General features: G+C 39.5%; 1 protein-coding gene across 1 annotated transcript in view; it reads left to right on the top strand.

The window, feature by feature from the left end:
- LOC128360494 (cGMP-inhibited 3',5'-cyclic phosphodiesterase 3A-like) overlaps window positions 1-16502 on the top strand; it is a 48977-nt gene extending 32475 nt beyond the window's left edge. The window contains exons 2-15 of the mRNA XM_053320934.1: window positions 1505-1750; window positions 4777-4922; window positions 4998-5113; window positions 5206-5449; window positions 5553-5629; window positions 5935-6131; window positions 6942-7079; window positions 7429-7540; window positions 8803-8910; window positions 9310-9509; window positions 10526-10729; window positions 10928-11089; window positions 14380-14644; window positions 16186-16502. Coding sequence (XP_053176909.1) covers window positions 1505-1750; window positions 4777-4922; window positions 4998-5113; window positions 5206-5449; window positions 5553-5629; window positions 5935-6131; window positions 6942-7079; window positions 7429-7540; window positions 8803-8910; window positions 9310-9509; window positions 10526-10729; window positions 10928-11089; window positions 14380-14644; window positions 16186-16502 — 2532 coding nt within the window. The remainder of the gene's footprint in view (window positions 1-1504; window positions 1751-4776; window positions 4923-4997; window positions 5114-5205; window positions 5450-5552; window positions 5630-5934; window positions 6132-6941; window positions 7080-7428; window positions 7541-8802; window positions 8911-9309; window positions 9510-10525; window positions 10730-10927; window positions 11090-14379; window positions 14645-16185) is intronic.
- The last annotated feature ends 2124 nt before the right edge of the window (window positions 16503-18626 follow it).

Genomic DNA, 18626 nt, shown 5'->3' on the forward strand with positions numbered 1-18626 from the left:
TGGTATTTTAAAATGAAAATCAAATAACCACATTTTTGGATTTTTTCAATACTCGTTCCTGAAAAGAAAATCGAATGACCTAAAAATGCACATACCACCCTGCTCCCTCTCTCTCCCTCTGTCAATCTCTGTCCCTCTCTGTTGCTCTGTCCCTTCGCTTTCCTGACATTTCAATTTCTGTGTGATTGCAACAAAATAAAAATGGAAAATTGAATTAGGACCAAAAGTTCTGTTTACAACCACAAAAAGCACTGTTCCAGCAGGCGGCGTTGTCTCCTGTTTTGACATGATGTCTGTTGACTTAGCTTACACTCCATTCAAATACTGGTCTGCAACCATTCAATAAGGGGTCAGGTGGCTTCGTAAACCTGGAATTAAAGTGCAGTGCTGCCGTGCATGGATGGCCACAGCAGGAATAGACACAGAATTGTATCAATTAGTGCAGACAGATGTTCTGAAAATGGAATGTAATCGCAAATAAACACACGGAAAATAAAATATAACCTAAGAGTGCACCGTTTTTGGGGAGGGAGGGAGGGAGGGAGGGAAGGAGGAAGGGAGGGAGGGAGGGAGATGAGGGAGGAAAGGAAAGGAGGAAGGAAGGAAGGAAGGAAAGGAGGAAGGATGAAAAGAGGAAGGAATTTAGGAGAGAATGAAGGAAGGAAGGAAGGAAGGAAGGGAAGGAAAGGAAGGAAGGAAAAGGAGTAAGGATGAAAACAGGAAGGAATTTAGGAGAGAAGGAAGGAAGGAAGGAAAGAAAGAAAGAAGTAAGGAGGGAGGGAGGGAGGAAAGGAGGAAGGAAGGAAGGATGGAAGGAGGAGGGAGCAAAGAAAAAAGGATGAAGGGGAAGAAGGAAGAAAAAATTAAAGAAAGAGGGAAGAAGGAAGGAAAGAAGGCACAGTCAAAAGAGATGGGGTCAATTTGACCCGGGAGGACGACACAAGGGTTATACATCTCTTGGTAGGTTTTCAAGGAAGCTTGTGTCCTGTTCAGGGGGGGCCGACTTCCCCTTAGCTCACCTGTAATTGGATACACTAAAATATACTATACACACGTTTATATTTGTGTATGAGTGTGAATGTTGGTACATGTGTTGCAAAGTGTGTGGAAATTGATTATAAGCTAAAGAGCTGATTAGCACATGTTGACGTTAACAGTGGAATCCATTACTGAAGCTACACATGGTTGACCTTTGACATAGTTGAGCCTTAGGGGCTTATCAGTCAATACCGTCAATCGGTGACTGCTAAATTTAGGAGAGAGGAAGGGAAATGGGAGTAGAGTGTGCTAGTCTTTATAAAGATACTATCATGTGTCTGTTAATGGTGTTTTCATTGCTGTGATATGTTTAACACTCCTTATTAACCTTTACATGGTCAACCCAGCTAGTTGTCCCAATATACCATCAACATTTGCAGTCACATTTTGAGACTTTTACATCACATATTGATACATAACTGACAATGTCATTCTGTATCTTCCTCTTCTGTCTTCTCACCTTTAGTCTTCGGGCACCAGTGTGGTAGTGGACATCACGGTGATGGGTGAGGCCCACGGTTTGATCTCAGACCTGCTGGCAGACCCGTCGCTACCCCCTAACACCTGCAGTTCTCTGAAGGCCGTCAGCAGCCTCCTCAGCACCCAGATTAACCTCCAGCCACTCCACCGGCCTCGCATCCCAGCAGACACACACGCCTGCTCCGACTCTGAGGATGGGCCTGAAAAAACAGAGAGACTGGCCATTCCAAAGGTGAGTGTTTTTCTCTCATTTCTGTTCATCCATGCCCCCCCACCCATCCCCCATCACACATTTGTGATACTGTCCAAACAATAAACATTGATTTTGCCGACTGGAGTGATTCAGAAGCCCCAAAAGTCATCATAAGAGTTTATTGTGCTCAAAAAAATTTGCTGTAATCATACTTTGTGTTCGTTGTAGACATTAGAAGGCAGTAAATTGATTTGACTAACTAAGTCAGCTGAAGCATATATTAGCTATGGAAGGATGTTAGCTATAAATTAATTTTTTGTAGACAATTTTGTATGAAAGGAGGGCTGTGAAATTACGTGAACTTGTCCTTTAAAAAATGTTTATTATTAGGAAGCAAACATCAAAATCAGTGGAGGAAGACTTCAGCAAAGTCACTTTTAGATCAGTTATATGTTGCAGTGTGTGTCAATAAGCAAACACACACACACACACACGTATACCCAGGTGTACCTCATCCTGCAAACACCCCCCCCCTCCCCCCTTTCCTCTCTGCATCACTGCTGGCGTAGCGTGTGGCTCTAACGTAGCTAACAATGACGCACAGCCTTCCACAGAGCTTTTTAATGTTTTACAAGGCCAGTACTTCAAAATGTATGCAGGCACTTAAGGCGGCAAAGAAACTAAATAAAGTGTGTGATGCAATGCAGGATAGCCTACCAGGAAAGTGACTAGCAGCTTTAACGTTGCCTGAGTGCACTCAAATGCTCGGCCCATGTAATGGAAGTCAATGAGTTGCTGCCTCATTTTAGCTCATTGGGGATTTGTGAGTCTGCATGTGGCAATGGGTAAAGTTTGTGATTCAGCTTACTGGTGCTGCCCTGCTGTATGGCTCTGAACTGAGGACAGAAATAGCTGTTACATAAAGGTAATCAGAACTGTTGACTGAGGTACATTTTCTCACTCACTCAGGTTTTGAGCAGATTAACTGGACAGCAAAGCACTTTGTACAACTTTTTGAATTTACTTGTTACTCCCGTTGGCAGCACACTTGTCATTTGGCTTTCACTTTTCACTCTTTTTCCATGATTCAACACTAGCACTTCTGGTTATTTGCTTACATACATTGAGGTTGAATTTTAGATATTTTATGCTTCATGAATTTCTGGTGAGGTCATTTGTTAATATCCCAAACTTAAACTTGAGGATAACACCAATCCATCACAGTTAAACATTATGTCTATTTTTTTTTATTATTGTCGCATATTAATGCAGTACAGACTTTTCAGATCTGCACTTACAACTGCATAACTGCACAAGTCACATTTTCCCAACACTAAAAACAGCTGTGATGTTTACAGTGATTGATTACCACCAAATGTCTCTTTCTCTCTAACTCACCCATTGTTTCTATATTACTCAATCTCTCCACTTCTCTCTTTCTTTTGCACACTATTAGAGATGTTTGATTAGATTTCCTTCTCTCTGGAAGATAAATATACCAATAGAGCTCATAGAGTCTGTGTGTTTGGAAGGAAGTGATGCTTGTGTATGGAAGTGATTAGAGACAGTAGGATGGACGTTATTTTCTTCAGTAGAATGTGAATTGAATATGATTGTGTGCGTGTGTGTGTGAGAGAGAGAGAGAGAGAGAGAGGCAGAGAGAGAGAGAGGCAGAGAGAGAGAGAGAGAGAGAGAGAGAGAGACAGAGAGAGAGACAGAGAGAAAAAGACAGAGAGAGAAAGAGAGAGACATAGAGAGATAGGGAGAGAGAGGGAGAAAGATAGAGAGAGCCTTTTAGAAAACCAAATATTCAAACTGACAAATAACTGAGTTTAGCTCATGGCTTTACAACAACATTTACAACAGTGGATAGATTGACACCGCAGGGGGAAACAAGCATGTCTCCTATCTACTTACCATCCTGTCCCCCATATGCTTTTTAAAAACAGGAATGGCCTGGAAGAAACAATATGGCATGATTATAGTTCAGTGTCTTTGCTTTTTTTGATGTGGGCAAAAAGGAGGCACAACAAGCCTGATGCTATATGTCATATTTTAACTAATGAAAAGAATTATATATTTTCACAACTGTTTTCTTTCCTCTTTATTATCCTGTTATGTTCATAAAAGATCCAAACAGTGTAAGAGTTACTGTGTCATGACAAGACAAGACATAAATAATCTTTGAAACAATGTTGGGAAATTGTTCCAGCAGCAAATAAAAGGTAGTATACATTAAACAAAAAAGTGATATAGATTAAAAAGTTGTCACATTGACAAACTTTGCAGCACTTATTATAACTAATAATACACATAGGTAAATCGGCCAAAAATTGGGTGAGCAGCCCTATGAAACACTATTAATGTAAAATAATAAATATCAAAATAAAAAAAAATCATAAATCTATTATCCAATCTGACATGTGACACTATTCTCCAACCTTGACCTAATATATCTTTAAACTGCCTTTGAATCGTACTCTCACCCAAACAAAGTACAGATACTTAGCAGCTTGATCCAGCCTAATATCTATATCATATCTGCTTAGATTGACCTTATGTTGGCTGGCCCTACTGGCTTCATTGGCAGTTTCCCTTTTCTTATCTAGCTGTATTAGTTTGATTAGAAACCTAATGTACCTTTTAAACTGTTTTTGAAGCCAACCCTCATCCAAACAAATGGCTGACACTCTGCTGCTTAATCAGGCCTCACATCTACATGAAACTTGTTAGAAACACATGTTGCAAAAAACAAATTTAGACATGGTATGGTGGCATTTTTAAATGATCAAAAAGGGCAGAGGAAAATGATTATCAAGAGTCCCAGTGATTATAAGAAATGTTCATGTACATGGAGAAATTAAGACTTTTCAGCACCAAAACTGTAATGTAAAATAAACTATTATCAATTCATATGGTAGGTTCCAATTACAGATGTGTGTAGTCATGTAGACATGTGTGTGTAGTAGACTCATGTAGGCCTCAGTATGTACATTGTTAGTTAGAAGTTTAGAAGAAAGTGTTTTGTGAGTGTGTAATCGTGTGTTTGTGTATCTATGTTACAGCGTTTAAGGCGGAGCCTTCCCCCGGGATTACTGAGGAGAATCTCATCAACCTGGACCACGACCACCTCGGCCACAGGGCTGCCTACCATCGAGCCAGGCCCTGTACGCAGAGACCGTTCAGCCAGCATCAAACACACCACAGACAGGTAATGTAATTTACTCACATACAATGTAGGCTTACAGTAATTCATTTATCTGACTGTTTCCTTACATTAAACCAGTGAATCATGGAACAACTCAGTGATGATGACCATCTCAAAGAGCCGCTCCATGTCTGCCTCCTGTGCTGCCACTGTCACCTCCAACCACATCTACAGCAAACCACTGGGAAGACCAGGTGTGTGTTTCAATATCATCATGAAAGGAAAGAAGGAGACTGATAATATCGGAGTCATTTCTGTGCAGAAACAGCATCTGTGTCTTTTTCAGGTTTCCCCCCCTCCAACATATCACCTCTGGGCTCTCCATGCCCATCACCTCCTGTCCAGGGCAGTCCTGTTTCCAGCCCTACCATCAAGACATGTTCAGTGCAGCTTCCTGAGCCGGCTGGGCCCCTGACAGAGCGGACCCCAAGCTCTGTGGCCCCCAAGAGCCACCACAGAGCCTTAACTCACAGCCAGAGTGCCCCCAGCTCCACCACCCCTCACTGGCGGCCTCCATCGCTCTGTAGCAGGTAATATACTGGAATTTACAAAAACTGGAATAAGGCTTTGAAAGCATCTATGTCTAAATGCATCCATTTGTATGGAAATGTTTCTCTGCTCTCTGTCTTTCAGCTGCGGCAGACCGTTCAACAATCGACTAAACCACGGGGTAGAATCTGTCGACAAAGCAGACAGAATACCTCATCCAGGTAAACTCAGCGCTGCAAGCATCTCAGCTTCTGTTTGACATAATACACATCCATCCATCAGCTATAATAGATTCATAAAGTATTAGGAGGAATTAAATCATGTGCAGTATTTCCACCAAGACTAGAGGTATTCCAAAACTTCAAGAGTTTATTGTTACCTGATTAGTATTATCTTCTCTAATTTCAAGCTTATTTTCTGATATTTGATTTACTCATACTGATTTTCTCCCTATTGTAACTTTTCATAACCACCAACTTGGTTACAGAAGATTGCACATTTCTAACATGTGTCATTTCCCCTTCAGATGAGCGTGCAGTAGCGTCATCAGACTACGACAGCACCTACGACAGCACCTACGAGACCAACCACAGTGACAGCAGTGACTTTGCACAGAATGAAGAGGAGGGAGAGGGAGGCAGGAAGCAGCCTGAAGCAAGGGGAGGTTGCAGGGAGTATCCAGCAGAGGGCATCGTTCTTCACCCACTCCTGCCATCACCAGAGGTAGACTAAACATACAAGCTTCCTTTTAGTAATGAGTACAAATGTGTTGCTAATTCCTTTAAAGACAGACAGAAATAAAAAAATTGGAGTAGTGGTTTCTAACAAGGTATCTTCAGGGGTTGAAGACTTTTAAGTATTGAATTCAGTTCCCTGCAAAAAAGGCATTTAAAGACATTAAAAGTTTGATTTATGAAGGTAATGGTAACAACATGTAGATGTGGGTGGTCAAGAGTCAAGTGAGGCTGGTGCAACAGTTGATTGTGACAGTTTCAGACAATACTTGTTTTAACTAAGATTAATTAATTATTTTTATTTTATTACGTCAGTTTTCTGACATTGTCTGGGTCATGTTTATTAATGTCTTCTAACAGGAATTAATGTTACATACATCTGGATGTTTTTGTGTATTCATGTTACTATGTGTGTGTTTGTAATACATAATTGTTACTGCTTTTTCTTTGAGCAGTATGACTGTAAAAAAACTCACAAAATTGCATTGTATGTGGCATCATTAAGGCCCTAAAAAGTCTGAATTTGGTAAATGCTACAGACACTATCATAGAATGGTTAGGTTGAATTTTCATAACATTTTAAGCTTTATTTACTGGTTTCTCAAATGCTGGAAAACAGTCTCTGATGCAGCATGAGAGTGTATGTCTAGAGAGAGAGAATGGGGCCTTACAACCAAAACCTTCCTCTTGATCATCATACTACTGTGTTGACTGAAAAGTTGAATATTATTTTACAACATTAGGTATAAACTGTCTTTATCTGCATACCTCCCCCTTTACATTTGCCTCTAACCCACAGGACAAGCCGATCTTGGCCCCGGAGCCTTTGGTGAAGCCGACGCTGGAGCCTCTGATGAGTCAACTCAACAACTGGAACTTTCCCATTTTCAGTCTAGTGGAGAAGACTCATGGCAAAGCAGGCTGCATCCTCAGCCAGGTGAGCACTAATGAGCAATGAAATATCAGAACCCATACGACATTTGTTTTATAAAAAGCTTATAAATAGTCACTCAGTTAAAGGCAACTTATGTATGTTATTATTAGCTTAACAAACCATCAGAGTTCAATTAGCTTTCAATTTAGTCAGCGGGAAGAGTAAATCTGCATCTTCAGCTTTTAACGACATTGTTAGATTGAATAAAAGCAATTTAATTCAGTTTAATTAGGTTTATGGGCAGATGTGTTACCTTGGTGTTAACATCAGTCAAGAATGTACTGAATAGCTTTTATTAGGCATGACTACATATCTGAATGTGATGATGTTTCCCTCATGTTGTGTTCCTCAGGTTTCCTACAGGCTCTTTGAGGACACAGGTCTGTTTGAGACCTTCAGGATTCCTGTACAAGAGTTTATGAATTACTTCCATGCTTTGGAGAACGGATACAGAGACATCCCTTGTGAGTTGACAAATTGTTTATGTGAAAGAAAAAAATAAGATCTATCATTACCTTCATCTACCACAAGGTGGGTGTATAGCTTTGCCGTTTAAATAAAGCCCCTCTAACAGACCTGCCCTCTGCTTTGAGTCAGCAGTTGTAGGATGTTAATACATTTAAGAATTAGCTAGGATATTGAGTTTTCCACTGTGTGACCTTTTAGTTTGAAATATCAAATCAATTCATGTTGAGAGTGAAGACGGGTATAGACACTATGCGCTGACAGGTAGCATTAGCTTTCAGATCATTTGACAGCAGGGATTTAAATGACAGTATATTACTATAGTATATTATTGATGTTAGACCACACAGGCCTACTTTTTTATTAGCATTGTATTTTATTACTTAGTTTCTATTTATTAAATGAAATGAAACAGATGTAACTGTGCTTGTTAATACATACTATATACTCTATTTTTTATAGTCCATCACTTTCAGGCCCCTGATCAGTGTGTTATTTTTGTCAGATATCTCATGTATTCCTTTTTTGGATACCTTACAAAAAGCTTAACTGGGATCAACACAACATGAACAAGAATAATAATAAAACTATCTGCTCATTTGAAATGACATGAATCAATAAAACAAAGAATAAAAGCTAAACAAGCCAAAAACAGAGACAAAATGTACTCTTATCAGGTAAACAATATTAAGTTACCATAAAAACAGAAACTATATTGTTCGTCAAAAAGAAAAGAAAATAACCAAAAAGTTCCAAAACCTTAATAAGTAAATGTAACATCTATACTATCATCAGATCTTGTGACTTTTTTCTACTTTTGATGTATCTTAAGTGTATCATACCTATGCGACACCAGCCACAACACTTAAAGATATGTATGTAAATCTATAAAACTATCTGAAAATGACATAGCTACTTTTCCCTCCAACAGATGAGATAAAAAAAATAAAAGTCTTGTGCCAAATTCCCAACAACAAAGGAGCATTGTCTCCTTCTGTTGTCATGTATAAACAGGGTCGTCATGGAACAAATCACCCATAACTTAACCCAATGTATAAAAGACCAAAAAAAAAACCCTATTAATTATGAAATGTTACATATTCCCTGTCTATAAGAGGCTTTGCTGTTTGTGTTTTTTTGCCAGTTTAATAGCTTCATATTCCTTCTGCTCCAGCTGAGAAGCAGCATGTTTGAGATTTCATCACAGTGGTCTTACTGCCCTCCACTGGTGTGAGTCAGCAGTTTATTTTACTCTCCTCAGATCACAACCGGATCCATGCCACTGACGTGCTGCATGCTGTTTGGTATCTCACCACGCAGTCTGTGCCAGGCCTGCCAACCCTGCTGACTGAGAATGGGATACACATTGGTGAGTTCTGAATACTCAAGAAGACCAAACGTGAAACCTGTCTCCTATTCATTAAACTAGACAGAATTTAAACTGTTTTTTCCTGGTATTTAATAAAGTGTTGCATCTTCAACTACTTCTGTGAATGCTTCATATCCATCTATTCTTACATTTTTGTGTATCGGTTAAAAGGTCAAAAGCTCAGTGTGATAGGAATTAATAGTTATTTCATTTTCACCTTCACGTTTTGTTTCTGTATTTATTTCCTCTCCTGTTGTTGTTTGTTGTTGTTTTATCACTTTATGACTCATTCTCGCAGGTGTAGTGAGTCAAAATGCTCAAATGCTTCCTTCCAGGATAAAACAGTCTAAGAGCACCATCAGTGACTGGGTTTGAGCTTGGTTCTCTCTCTGCTCATAGACTCAGAGAATGGCATTACTCCTGGTGCTACAGGCTTCTTGGTGTCCAAGATGAACTCTTTGCTGGAGGAAGGTTATGGCTCCTTGTCTGGCCTTATCCCTGCCCTGGAGCTTATGGCCTTGTATGTAGCGGCTGCCATGCATGACTATGACCATCCTGGAAGAACCAACGCCTTTCTAGTAGCGACCAGTGCACCACAGGTAAATAAGCAGGCCTTTTTCAGTTGCCCTGGAGAGGAGGGGTGGTGTAGTAATGGATCAACAGATATATATGCATGATGAATATACTAAGGGTTTCACAACAAACAGGGTGGCTTGAACTGAGATTTCTTGTCATCAGTTCAATCAAGTTTCAATATACTGAAGTGACCAATCAAGTGTATTCTTAAATGAATATAGATTATGTATAGAGTATCTCCCAAAAGCCAGCACCAAGCTTATAAATTGGGGGAGAGAAAACAATAATACCCGAAACTGCATACAGAGCCCCAAACTAGCTACATCTGAACTCTTCTGTGTGTTGTGGGGCAAGCAAGCCAAGACATCAGACATCAATAATGGAGCAGACAATCATTAACTTAATCATGTTATTTTCAAAAAAATTAATGGCTTAGGGAAGTTGATTTCTTTTTATGAAATGTAACAGTAGTAGATAGCCATTAATGCATTAAATGAGTTTAAGATTGGCAATGTAGCAGCAGATTAAACCATATGCACATATAATATGGAGAACACTGAAAGAAGCTGTCATATAAAACCATTGTTTTGAGCTGAAATCATTTTGTGATGCTAAGCTGAGTAAGTATAATTTGTAGAAATGTGACTGCTTTTCTGATGTGTGAAGGTAATGTTACAGAAAAAAGAAATGATGTGCATATTCATAATGCTCCAACATTGGGATTTGTATTTCATCAGAGTTTAAAACATCTTAAAATGATGAAGTCATAACAAATAAATGATTATATAGATTATAACTAGGTAGAACAGAAACCATGACACAGTCCGATCTGTAGGAGAGCAGCATGTATGCAGGTCATAGACACTTTGATTTAGGTCTTAAATGTCATTATTAATATTATTTTCTAGATGAGAGTTTTTAACCTAGATCTAATCAAAGCTATGAGGTGAGAAAAGGGGCCATGCAAGTTTCTATGTGTCATCTTGAAAGATTAAGTGTTAATTTTTCATTCTCCTCTCCACTCTTTTGTCCGCTGTAGGCTCTTCTATACAACGACCGCTCAGTCTTGGAAAACCACCATGCAGCTTCAGCGTGGAACCTCTTCATGTCTCGACCTGAGTATAACTTCCTGGTTAACCTTGAACACGTTGAGTTCAAGCGCTTCCGCTTTCTAGTCATTGAAGCCATCCTGGCCACTGACCTCAAAAAGCACTTTGACTTCCTGGCAGAGTTTAATGCAAAGGTAAACAAAAACCTTGTGAGACATCACTGTTGTGTCCCTTTTATGTCTATTGAGCTCTTGTTGAATTTTTTTGTCCCTATGATGTTTTCTTCCAGGTTATCCTAAATGTAAGTTGACAATCAATCAGTGGGAATTCCTCACAATCCATAACAAGGCTTTCTCTTTTTCACACAAACCTTCCTGTGCACATCTCCCCAGGTGGGTGATGAAGGAGTGTCCGGTATTGATTGGACCAATGAAAACGACCGATTGCTGGTGTGCCAGATGTGCATCAAGCTGGCTGATGTTAATGGACCACTGAAGTGTAAGGAGCTGCACCTGCAGTGGACTGAAGGGATCGTCAACGAGTTCTACGAACAAGTATGGTTATAAACATATGCAATCCTACAGTTTTTTGGATGAGGATTAAAAGAAAAAGAATTGATTAAAAAGCTATAATCAATAATTTATAATAATAATAAAGCATAAAAAGACGATGTGTAATGTCAAAGTGTAGTGATCTCAACAATCTCATAGTGTTGTTTTTGGCCACAGCTGTTTTCAGAGACAAAGCTCTAAAAAGAAGCTGGTGAACATGATGGAGCATTTAGCAATTAAAGAGACGGATATTTCCCTCATGAGTCAGTAGAGCTAAAAAAAACGGAACTAGATGAGAGTGAATGTTGGACTTAACATTTACCATGTGAATAAAAACATGACTCTAAAAGAATGATACGGTTGCTCCATAACTGCTTGCTAACAAATACATCCACAATAACCTTAAAGGTGAGATACTGAAGTGTGTTGTTCACCATTTGTTCCTGCTGACCCCATGTGACTCGGGTAACTATTCTCTGTAACATGGAATATTCATGACTTAATGAGCAACCATCAAATCAATCAACTGCTTAACAACACAGCTGCAGATGATAGGGATGCAGTCTCTACAATAACCCTTCAGTAAGGTTTTATCTGTGTCATGCTCCTCTCCCACACAATTAGAACAGACAAAATAAAAGGGCACCTACTAGCTCATGAATTTATTAGAAACTACTGTAGATGGACGCCTTGGAAACGCATCCCGCTCTTAACCACCAATGCCTGTGATTGGTCAGTTCAGGTTGCACCGAGCAAGTGATACAAATATAATCAGATTAGTCTCTGAGCTATCATTACTTACCTGGCAATGACGTGTTAGTGGAATAGTAATTAGAGACTTTTAATAATTGAAGCTATTTTATGATAATGTAGAGGCAAATATGATAAGTAAGAATAATTGTTCAGATACATCTATGATATCCATTCTTCTCCAAACGGATGTACAAGCTGTGACAGAAGGTTATTTGACACTTGGCAAACTTAGTATCAGTACATATCTTGTTTATTTAGTCTAATTTTTAATGAAGGTAAATAGTGCATCGAGGATATCATTCAGAACATTATGTAAGCAACAAGAAATCTCTGTGGTGATTGCTGAGGGGAAACGTCCTCCCTCTGATGTGTTAGATTTTTATTGCTACTCAAACCGTATGTTCATTTCTTATAATAGCTTTGAGAAATATGTTTGTCCTTTGAGAGACAGAAGGGTGTGCGTATGTTTTTCTTTTCAGAGGGAAGACAGATGACCTAAATGTGTCATCCTTGACAGTGCTCATTCACTGTCACACACAAAGGAAGCTATGCTATGCATTATGCTATGCATTATACCGGTAGAAAATTCTAGTATTGAGAAACAGTCCCCCCCCCCTCCTCTCTCTTCCCTCATGCTCTCCCTGAATTACTTACTATACATAATGTATAAACACAAACATCTCTTACATGAACCAATAGTGCACTGACGCCATCCAGGTTTCTGGTTGCCATAGTGATAGGAGCCTTTGCTCCTCTGTCCTTCTAGTGGATCACTTTGAAAGCCCTGACGTCAGAAACAAATGCACAACACATGAATGTGACAATATGTGAAAGCACAATACATATATTGTATTCTATCAGTCTATATGGAAAACACAAAAACACATACTTTGACTTTGAGCCACTTTATTTATCAAGAAATTAAGTTAAAAAGGATAGATAAATAATAAAGTTTTTGAGATATATGTATTTTTTCTGCTGAGGAATAATTTCATATTATTCCATTTTCTATATATTTTCTATCCGGAACAATCCATTTAGCTGGACTTTCCTCTCTAGAGGTGAATTTTGACAGTTACTTATGGGCTTAGTTTGTGTGAAGATGAATGTCAGAAAGAATGAAATCAAACAAAATAAATCCAAATATAAGATACCAACCATCTTAGCTCACTGGTACAGTATGCATCCACCATAACTCTGTGTTTGTGGATGCACATTAGAGAAATGGAACAGAAAAATAGAAAAGCACGAATGAAAAGCATCCCAAGGCCTGGGAGGGAACAGGATGGCTTTACTTTGGCTCGTCTTCAGCTGGCCTTGGTTCAGATGGCTGTCACACAAATGTCTCCCTCAACAAACACGATTACATACAGTACATCTGATACGGTGTGGGAAGTGTAGATTTCGTGGCCATGGCTAGTTTCTCAGACTATTTTTATCAGTGATAACCTTGTGGGAAGCAAATACATAGATTATAGTCACCGTCACTGAGGCTGAAGTCTCTGCCGGCAGTCTTATTTGCATGATTGATACCTACAAATCAGCAATAGGATGTTTTTCTATTTGCAGTCTTGTTGACCTACTTTCTGGAGAACGTACCCAGAGGCGGCGTATCTGGATCATTCTGTGCTATCCAGTGGAGAATGTGGCACGTACTGTACAGAGGACATACAGTGTGTCCGCTGTGTACAGGATGTGCCACATTTCTGGAGTCACATAGAGCTTACATACATGTGCAAACTGGGTTGTTCTTGCTTTGGTACCAACATACTAATAATGGTGTTAATATTCATAATGTGATCATTTTCTTTATAAATTTAAAGTTTGCTTCATATTTACACTGTTGCTCATAAAGTTGGAATAAAATACTTTTTACTTCATCTCATGAAATGATTGTGACAATGTGATTTATTATTGATAGATAAAGTGTATATATTCTCAAAATTGTATTGATCAGTCTCATTACACCTGGTCAAAGGTGATTAGTGATGTGTTTAAATAGAAAATAAAAAGAGGAATGTGTCTGAAAACAAAATTATTCCAACTTTAGGGGCAACAGTGTAGTAATAAAGTACAAATGAAACAACACAAAGGGAAATAAATGCAAAAAAAACATTCACAACATGAAAACATATTTCTTATATTTAAGAGGTTTTGCATAATTTTTATTATAGAATGAATGTGCCTGTTTTATTCTTTTTGAGAGTAAAAAGGTAAACAGGTTGAATATATTATCTGACATCAAGATTTCTCACCCACAGAGTGAAAAGCTTTTCCCGTGAGAAAAGATCTATAATAAAAATAAAGAAAACATAATTTTAGAATTAATGTATGGTGAAACTAAACTTTTGGTTGGTGATAATGAATTTAAATCCAAACATCAAATTCTTAAGAACGTTCAGTGGACTGAATTTACTTAGTGGTGGATTTCAAGCCTGATGCCGTGGAGCTATGCAAATATGCTACAGGTGAGAAAATTGTTCGTTCTTGTACAATTGTCCAAGCATATTAACAATTTGTCTATGATTACACTTTCCCAGGGTGACGAAGAAGCGAGCCTGGGCCTTCCCATCAGCCCATTCATGGACCGGTCCGCTCCACAACTGGCTAAACTACAGGAGTCGTTCATCACTCACATAGTGGGACCTCTGTGCTCCTCCTACGACTCTGCTGCTCTTATGCCGGGTCATTGGGTTGACCCACCTGAGGGAGAGGTTGAGCCAGAGGAGGGAAAGGAGCATGATACAGAGGAGGAAGAGGAAGACATGGCGGAAGAAGATGCATCTACAAGTTCTGACAACTCCCGTACGTAAACCATAATTATTCATGCATTATTTCCCCAAAAAAATCTCAGAGTAGTATACACACAGACCAAATAATGTGGACGGAATGGAACAGATTCCCAAATCTTTCATCAAGCCGTGAGATTTATGTGCTTTTGCTTCGTGGAACCTAAAGTAATCTGATTAGGATTCAACACCAGCGCTGATTCACAAAAGAAAATGAATAAGTCAACATAGTCTGAAGAGCTTTGGTTGATTTAGAGTGGAACAGGCTTCATTTTTAGCCAATGTGAAAAAACTAACAAATCTCTGTCCTGGGTTTTAGTGTCTTATTTGACAAAATGTACTTGTAAGGTCTTATTCATGTCATATCGTAATTGGACATTGACTTATTTCTTAATATAAAACATACTTTGTGGTGTTTGAAGGTGAGCATTAGATTCCCATCACATAATTATTAAATAAAGTGTAGTTTGTTTTGGCTTATCATTCAAGAAGTATTGTCACAAATGTAACGTTGGATGAGTTCAGGCAGAGCACTAAAGTCATGCTTTAATCAGCTGATTGGCATCGATTTCTGAAGTTATGGTTCAACATCAGTGCCTCATTTATCAGCTGCTTGGCTACAGGTGTGATAAGCTGTACTTAGCTGATACTTTAACTGTTACTCTGCTGAAAGCCTTGTAACAACGCTTGGTATTGAATGTGAAAACAGCCTTCTAGTGTCAAAATGTATTTCATTCTGCAGATTGAGTGGTTTAATGTTAATGTATGTTTGTTTACGGGTATTTCCCAGGCGGGGAGTTCCGGTCCTCTGAAATGAAGCCAACGTGGAAGTAACTTAGAGCTGCATTCTATCAAAAGGCCACCAGGGGGCGACCGTCTCTATACAAGTCAATGGAGAATTCACCAACTTCTCACTTGATTTCTAACCTCAGTAAACATTTTCAAAATGTGTTTATGGTCTCAATTGCTAGTTTAAAGCCTTCTTCAATGCAGTATGATGTTCATTTGTGAAATTTTGGCCGCCCTGATTTTATATTTGACGATAAAGCAGGGTATGCATTAGGGCGTGGCTACGTCGTGATTGACAGGTTGATTGCCTAATGTCCTCGAGATCCAGCCCTCGCAACCTCCCCGCTCTGCTGTTGGCTGAGTTGGCCCCGCCTCATGCCCATATAAGTAGAATCCGTGGGGTTTTTTTCCCCAGCATGCACCTGAAATTTTCAAGATGGCGCTGCCAAGATTCGAAACTATTGGCTTCCGAACAGCAGTCCACACACCAATGGGTGACGTCACGGATGTTACGTCCATTTCTTTTATACAATCTATGGTATTTTCTCATCCAGCAGAATCGTCAGTGCTGCTCAGGTTCTTCGGGAGTTCCTCTCTGCTAAAGCTAACTGTGAAACCATTTGCTATGAATGTAGTGTTGTGTAGTGCAGCTACAAAATACACTTGTTGAATTGCTTAATTGCTCAGCTCATGTCAGAGATGTATTGGTGCTCGTCTAACTGTTGAGTGCATTATGCCTTTGTTCTTTCCCAACTTGGTGTCTTACAGAGAGGCAAGAGACAAAGAAAGAAAGCAGGAGGAAAGTGTTCTGCCAGATCACACAGCATATCCTGGAGAACCACGAAATGTGGAAAAGAGTCATTGATGCAGAAGTCCAGGAGGAAGCCCAGAAAGAAGATCCAAATTGCATCAGTAGCCCCACTGATCCAATCACAGCCATCCATGAGGAAGAGGAGGAGCAAGTAAGCAAAGAGGAGGAGTCGGCAGACAGCCTCGATGAAAGGGAAGAGGTGCCGGCTATAGAGGAAGAAGAAATCCTTCCGCAATCAGAGACTTCAGGGGAAAAAGAGGAGGAACCAGAGTGATATTATGAACTTTCACCTTCTCTTAAACCAGGAATCTGAACGTTGTCTAAAAATGTTTGTTTCTTTCCTAACTAAACTCTTGATATGGTAGCCAGCACATCACTTTGACACAACACTGTAGAAGATGTTTTGGGTAATATGTGCCTAACAAAAACAGGGTTTAAGGACAGGGATGATGCATGCCCAGGGCATCTAACAAGGGGAGACAGGTAAGATGAGCAAAGGAAGTAATTTAGGAGTAGAACAAGAAAAAGCTGAAAGAAAAAAAGAGAATGAACATGGACTGTATTTGTTTTTATTGTAGTGTTTTAGTCTGGATCTGGTGTCCTGCCCTCACCCAGGCCGCCCATTCTGCTGTATGGGCCAACCACACTGATTCACAGATTCACTCCACCAGTGAGTAATACACTGTCACAAGCCCTCCCACCCATCTTGTTGCTCCCATGCTGTCAGCACTGTGTGGAGCCACCCGGCTGGTTGAGGATGTGCAACAAGCCCCTTCTCCTTGAGGACAATGGGATGAAAGCCAGGGAAAAAGCTGTGTCCACTGAGGCTCAGCCATGTGGATTTCAGAGCAAGACGGAAAAAAGAGCCAGTTGTAGTTCATTGTGTATACAGACATCCACTCACACAAGCTTCAAACCACACACACGCATACACACACACACACACACATACACACACACACACACACACACACACACACACACACACACACACACACACACACACACACACTCACAATGCTACAGTAGGAGCACTTTCCGTACACGTAACAGAATAGGAAGTTTGACAAAGAACCCTGTTGCTCTCAAAGCTTTATTCTTGCTCAAGGAAAAACATGCAAAACAATGTTTTGTTCATGTCAAACAGTGTTTGTCCTTAGTTGCATGTTTTCTCCCTGTCTTTTGTTCCTCAAATTCAGTCCAGTACACCTTCACTTTTCAGATCATACAACTCAGGAAGGCAGTAACCTGCAGAGAAAGAGACTCGCAGTGTCCTTGTCTTTATACTGGCCATTACTTCAAAATGTTCTTTGTGCATCACAAAGGAAACATAAAGGAAAAAAAGATTGATTACAATATAGTTTATATCGCAACTCTATTTCATTTTTCCCACTCTCTCAATGTCAGTGTCCGTTGGTTCCTGTACTACACCATAACAGATTACAGGGTTTATTGCATTTAATGTAACTTACAAGACACAAAACTAGCTAATACAGTTATGTGTTTTGTTAAGCTACATTTATTTCCATATTTTGTCACTTCCTAACTTGTTTGCTAAAACCTAACAGTAATGTCCTCACTAATGACAAGAATTCTTTCTTCTGTGCAATATAATTTATAGCCTGGTATGTAGGCCAAATATGTCAGAAAGTGAAGCAATCCAGTAAGCCATAGTGGCCCAAGCCAGAGCTGACTCACAGCTCCAAATCACCCAAGAGGATTTACCTCAGTGAGAAAAAAAAAACTTCTCTGTGGAGACCATTCCCATCCAGGAGGTGCTGTGTACCCACTACCCACAAAAAGAATCTGGGCACTCAGTCACACAAAAGTCTTTCATTATTTTGTTGCACAACTGTAGACGCAAAAGGTGTAAAAAAAAAGAAAAAAAAAACACAGAAAAGAAAAAAGAAAAAAAACATGTTCAAGACAGTCACAATTAATATGTTGTTATTATATGATGTTAATTGTTAGCACATTACTGAAATCCCAGAGTCTCAAATGCTGCTTCTCCATAATGCAGATATGGAGAAAAAATATATTGAGTGTGCTAAGACAGGAGAGGGAAAAAAAACAATCCCTGCATGCTGCATTGGTTGTTTTAAATTTTGCAGATTTTGGTCAAATGTGCAATAGGTTATGATTAGAAAGCAGACTCACCACACCTCTGGCTTTTTTTCTTTCATTTGTAGTCATTACTGACAACATACTGTAGCGCGTGGCCTAACAGGTTCTCGGTCGGATCTCTCCTTTGATGTCCTCAGGGATTCAGATCTGTGGTGATAAGAGGAAAGTGTGAATGAGGAGAACAGCCTGGATAATGAGGCTTCGTAATGAAAGAGGAAGGAGGAGAGGGAGAGGCCACTTGGCTTTGACTCGTGGCTGCTTAGGAATGGTCAGA

Source organism: Scomber japonicus, chromosome 6 (genome assembly GCF_027409825.1).
Source record: "Scomber japonicus isolate fScoJap1 chromosome 6, fScoJap1.pri, whole genome shotgun sequence".
Taxonomy (NCBI): domain Eukaryota; kingdom Metazoa; phylum Chordata; class Actinopteri; order Scombriformes; family Scombridae; genus Scomber; species Scomber japonicus.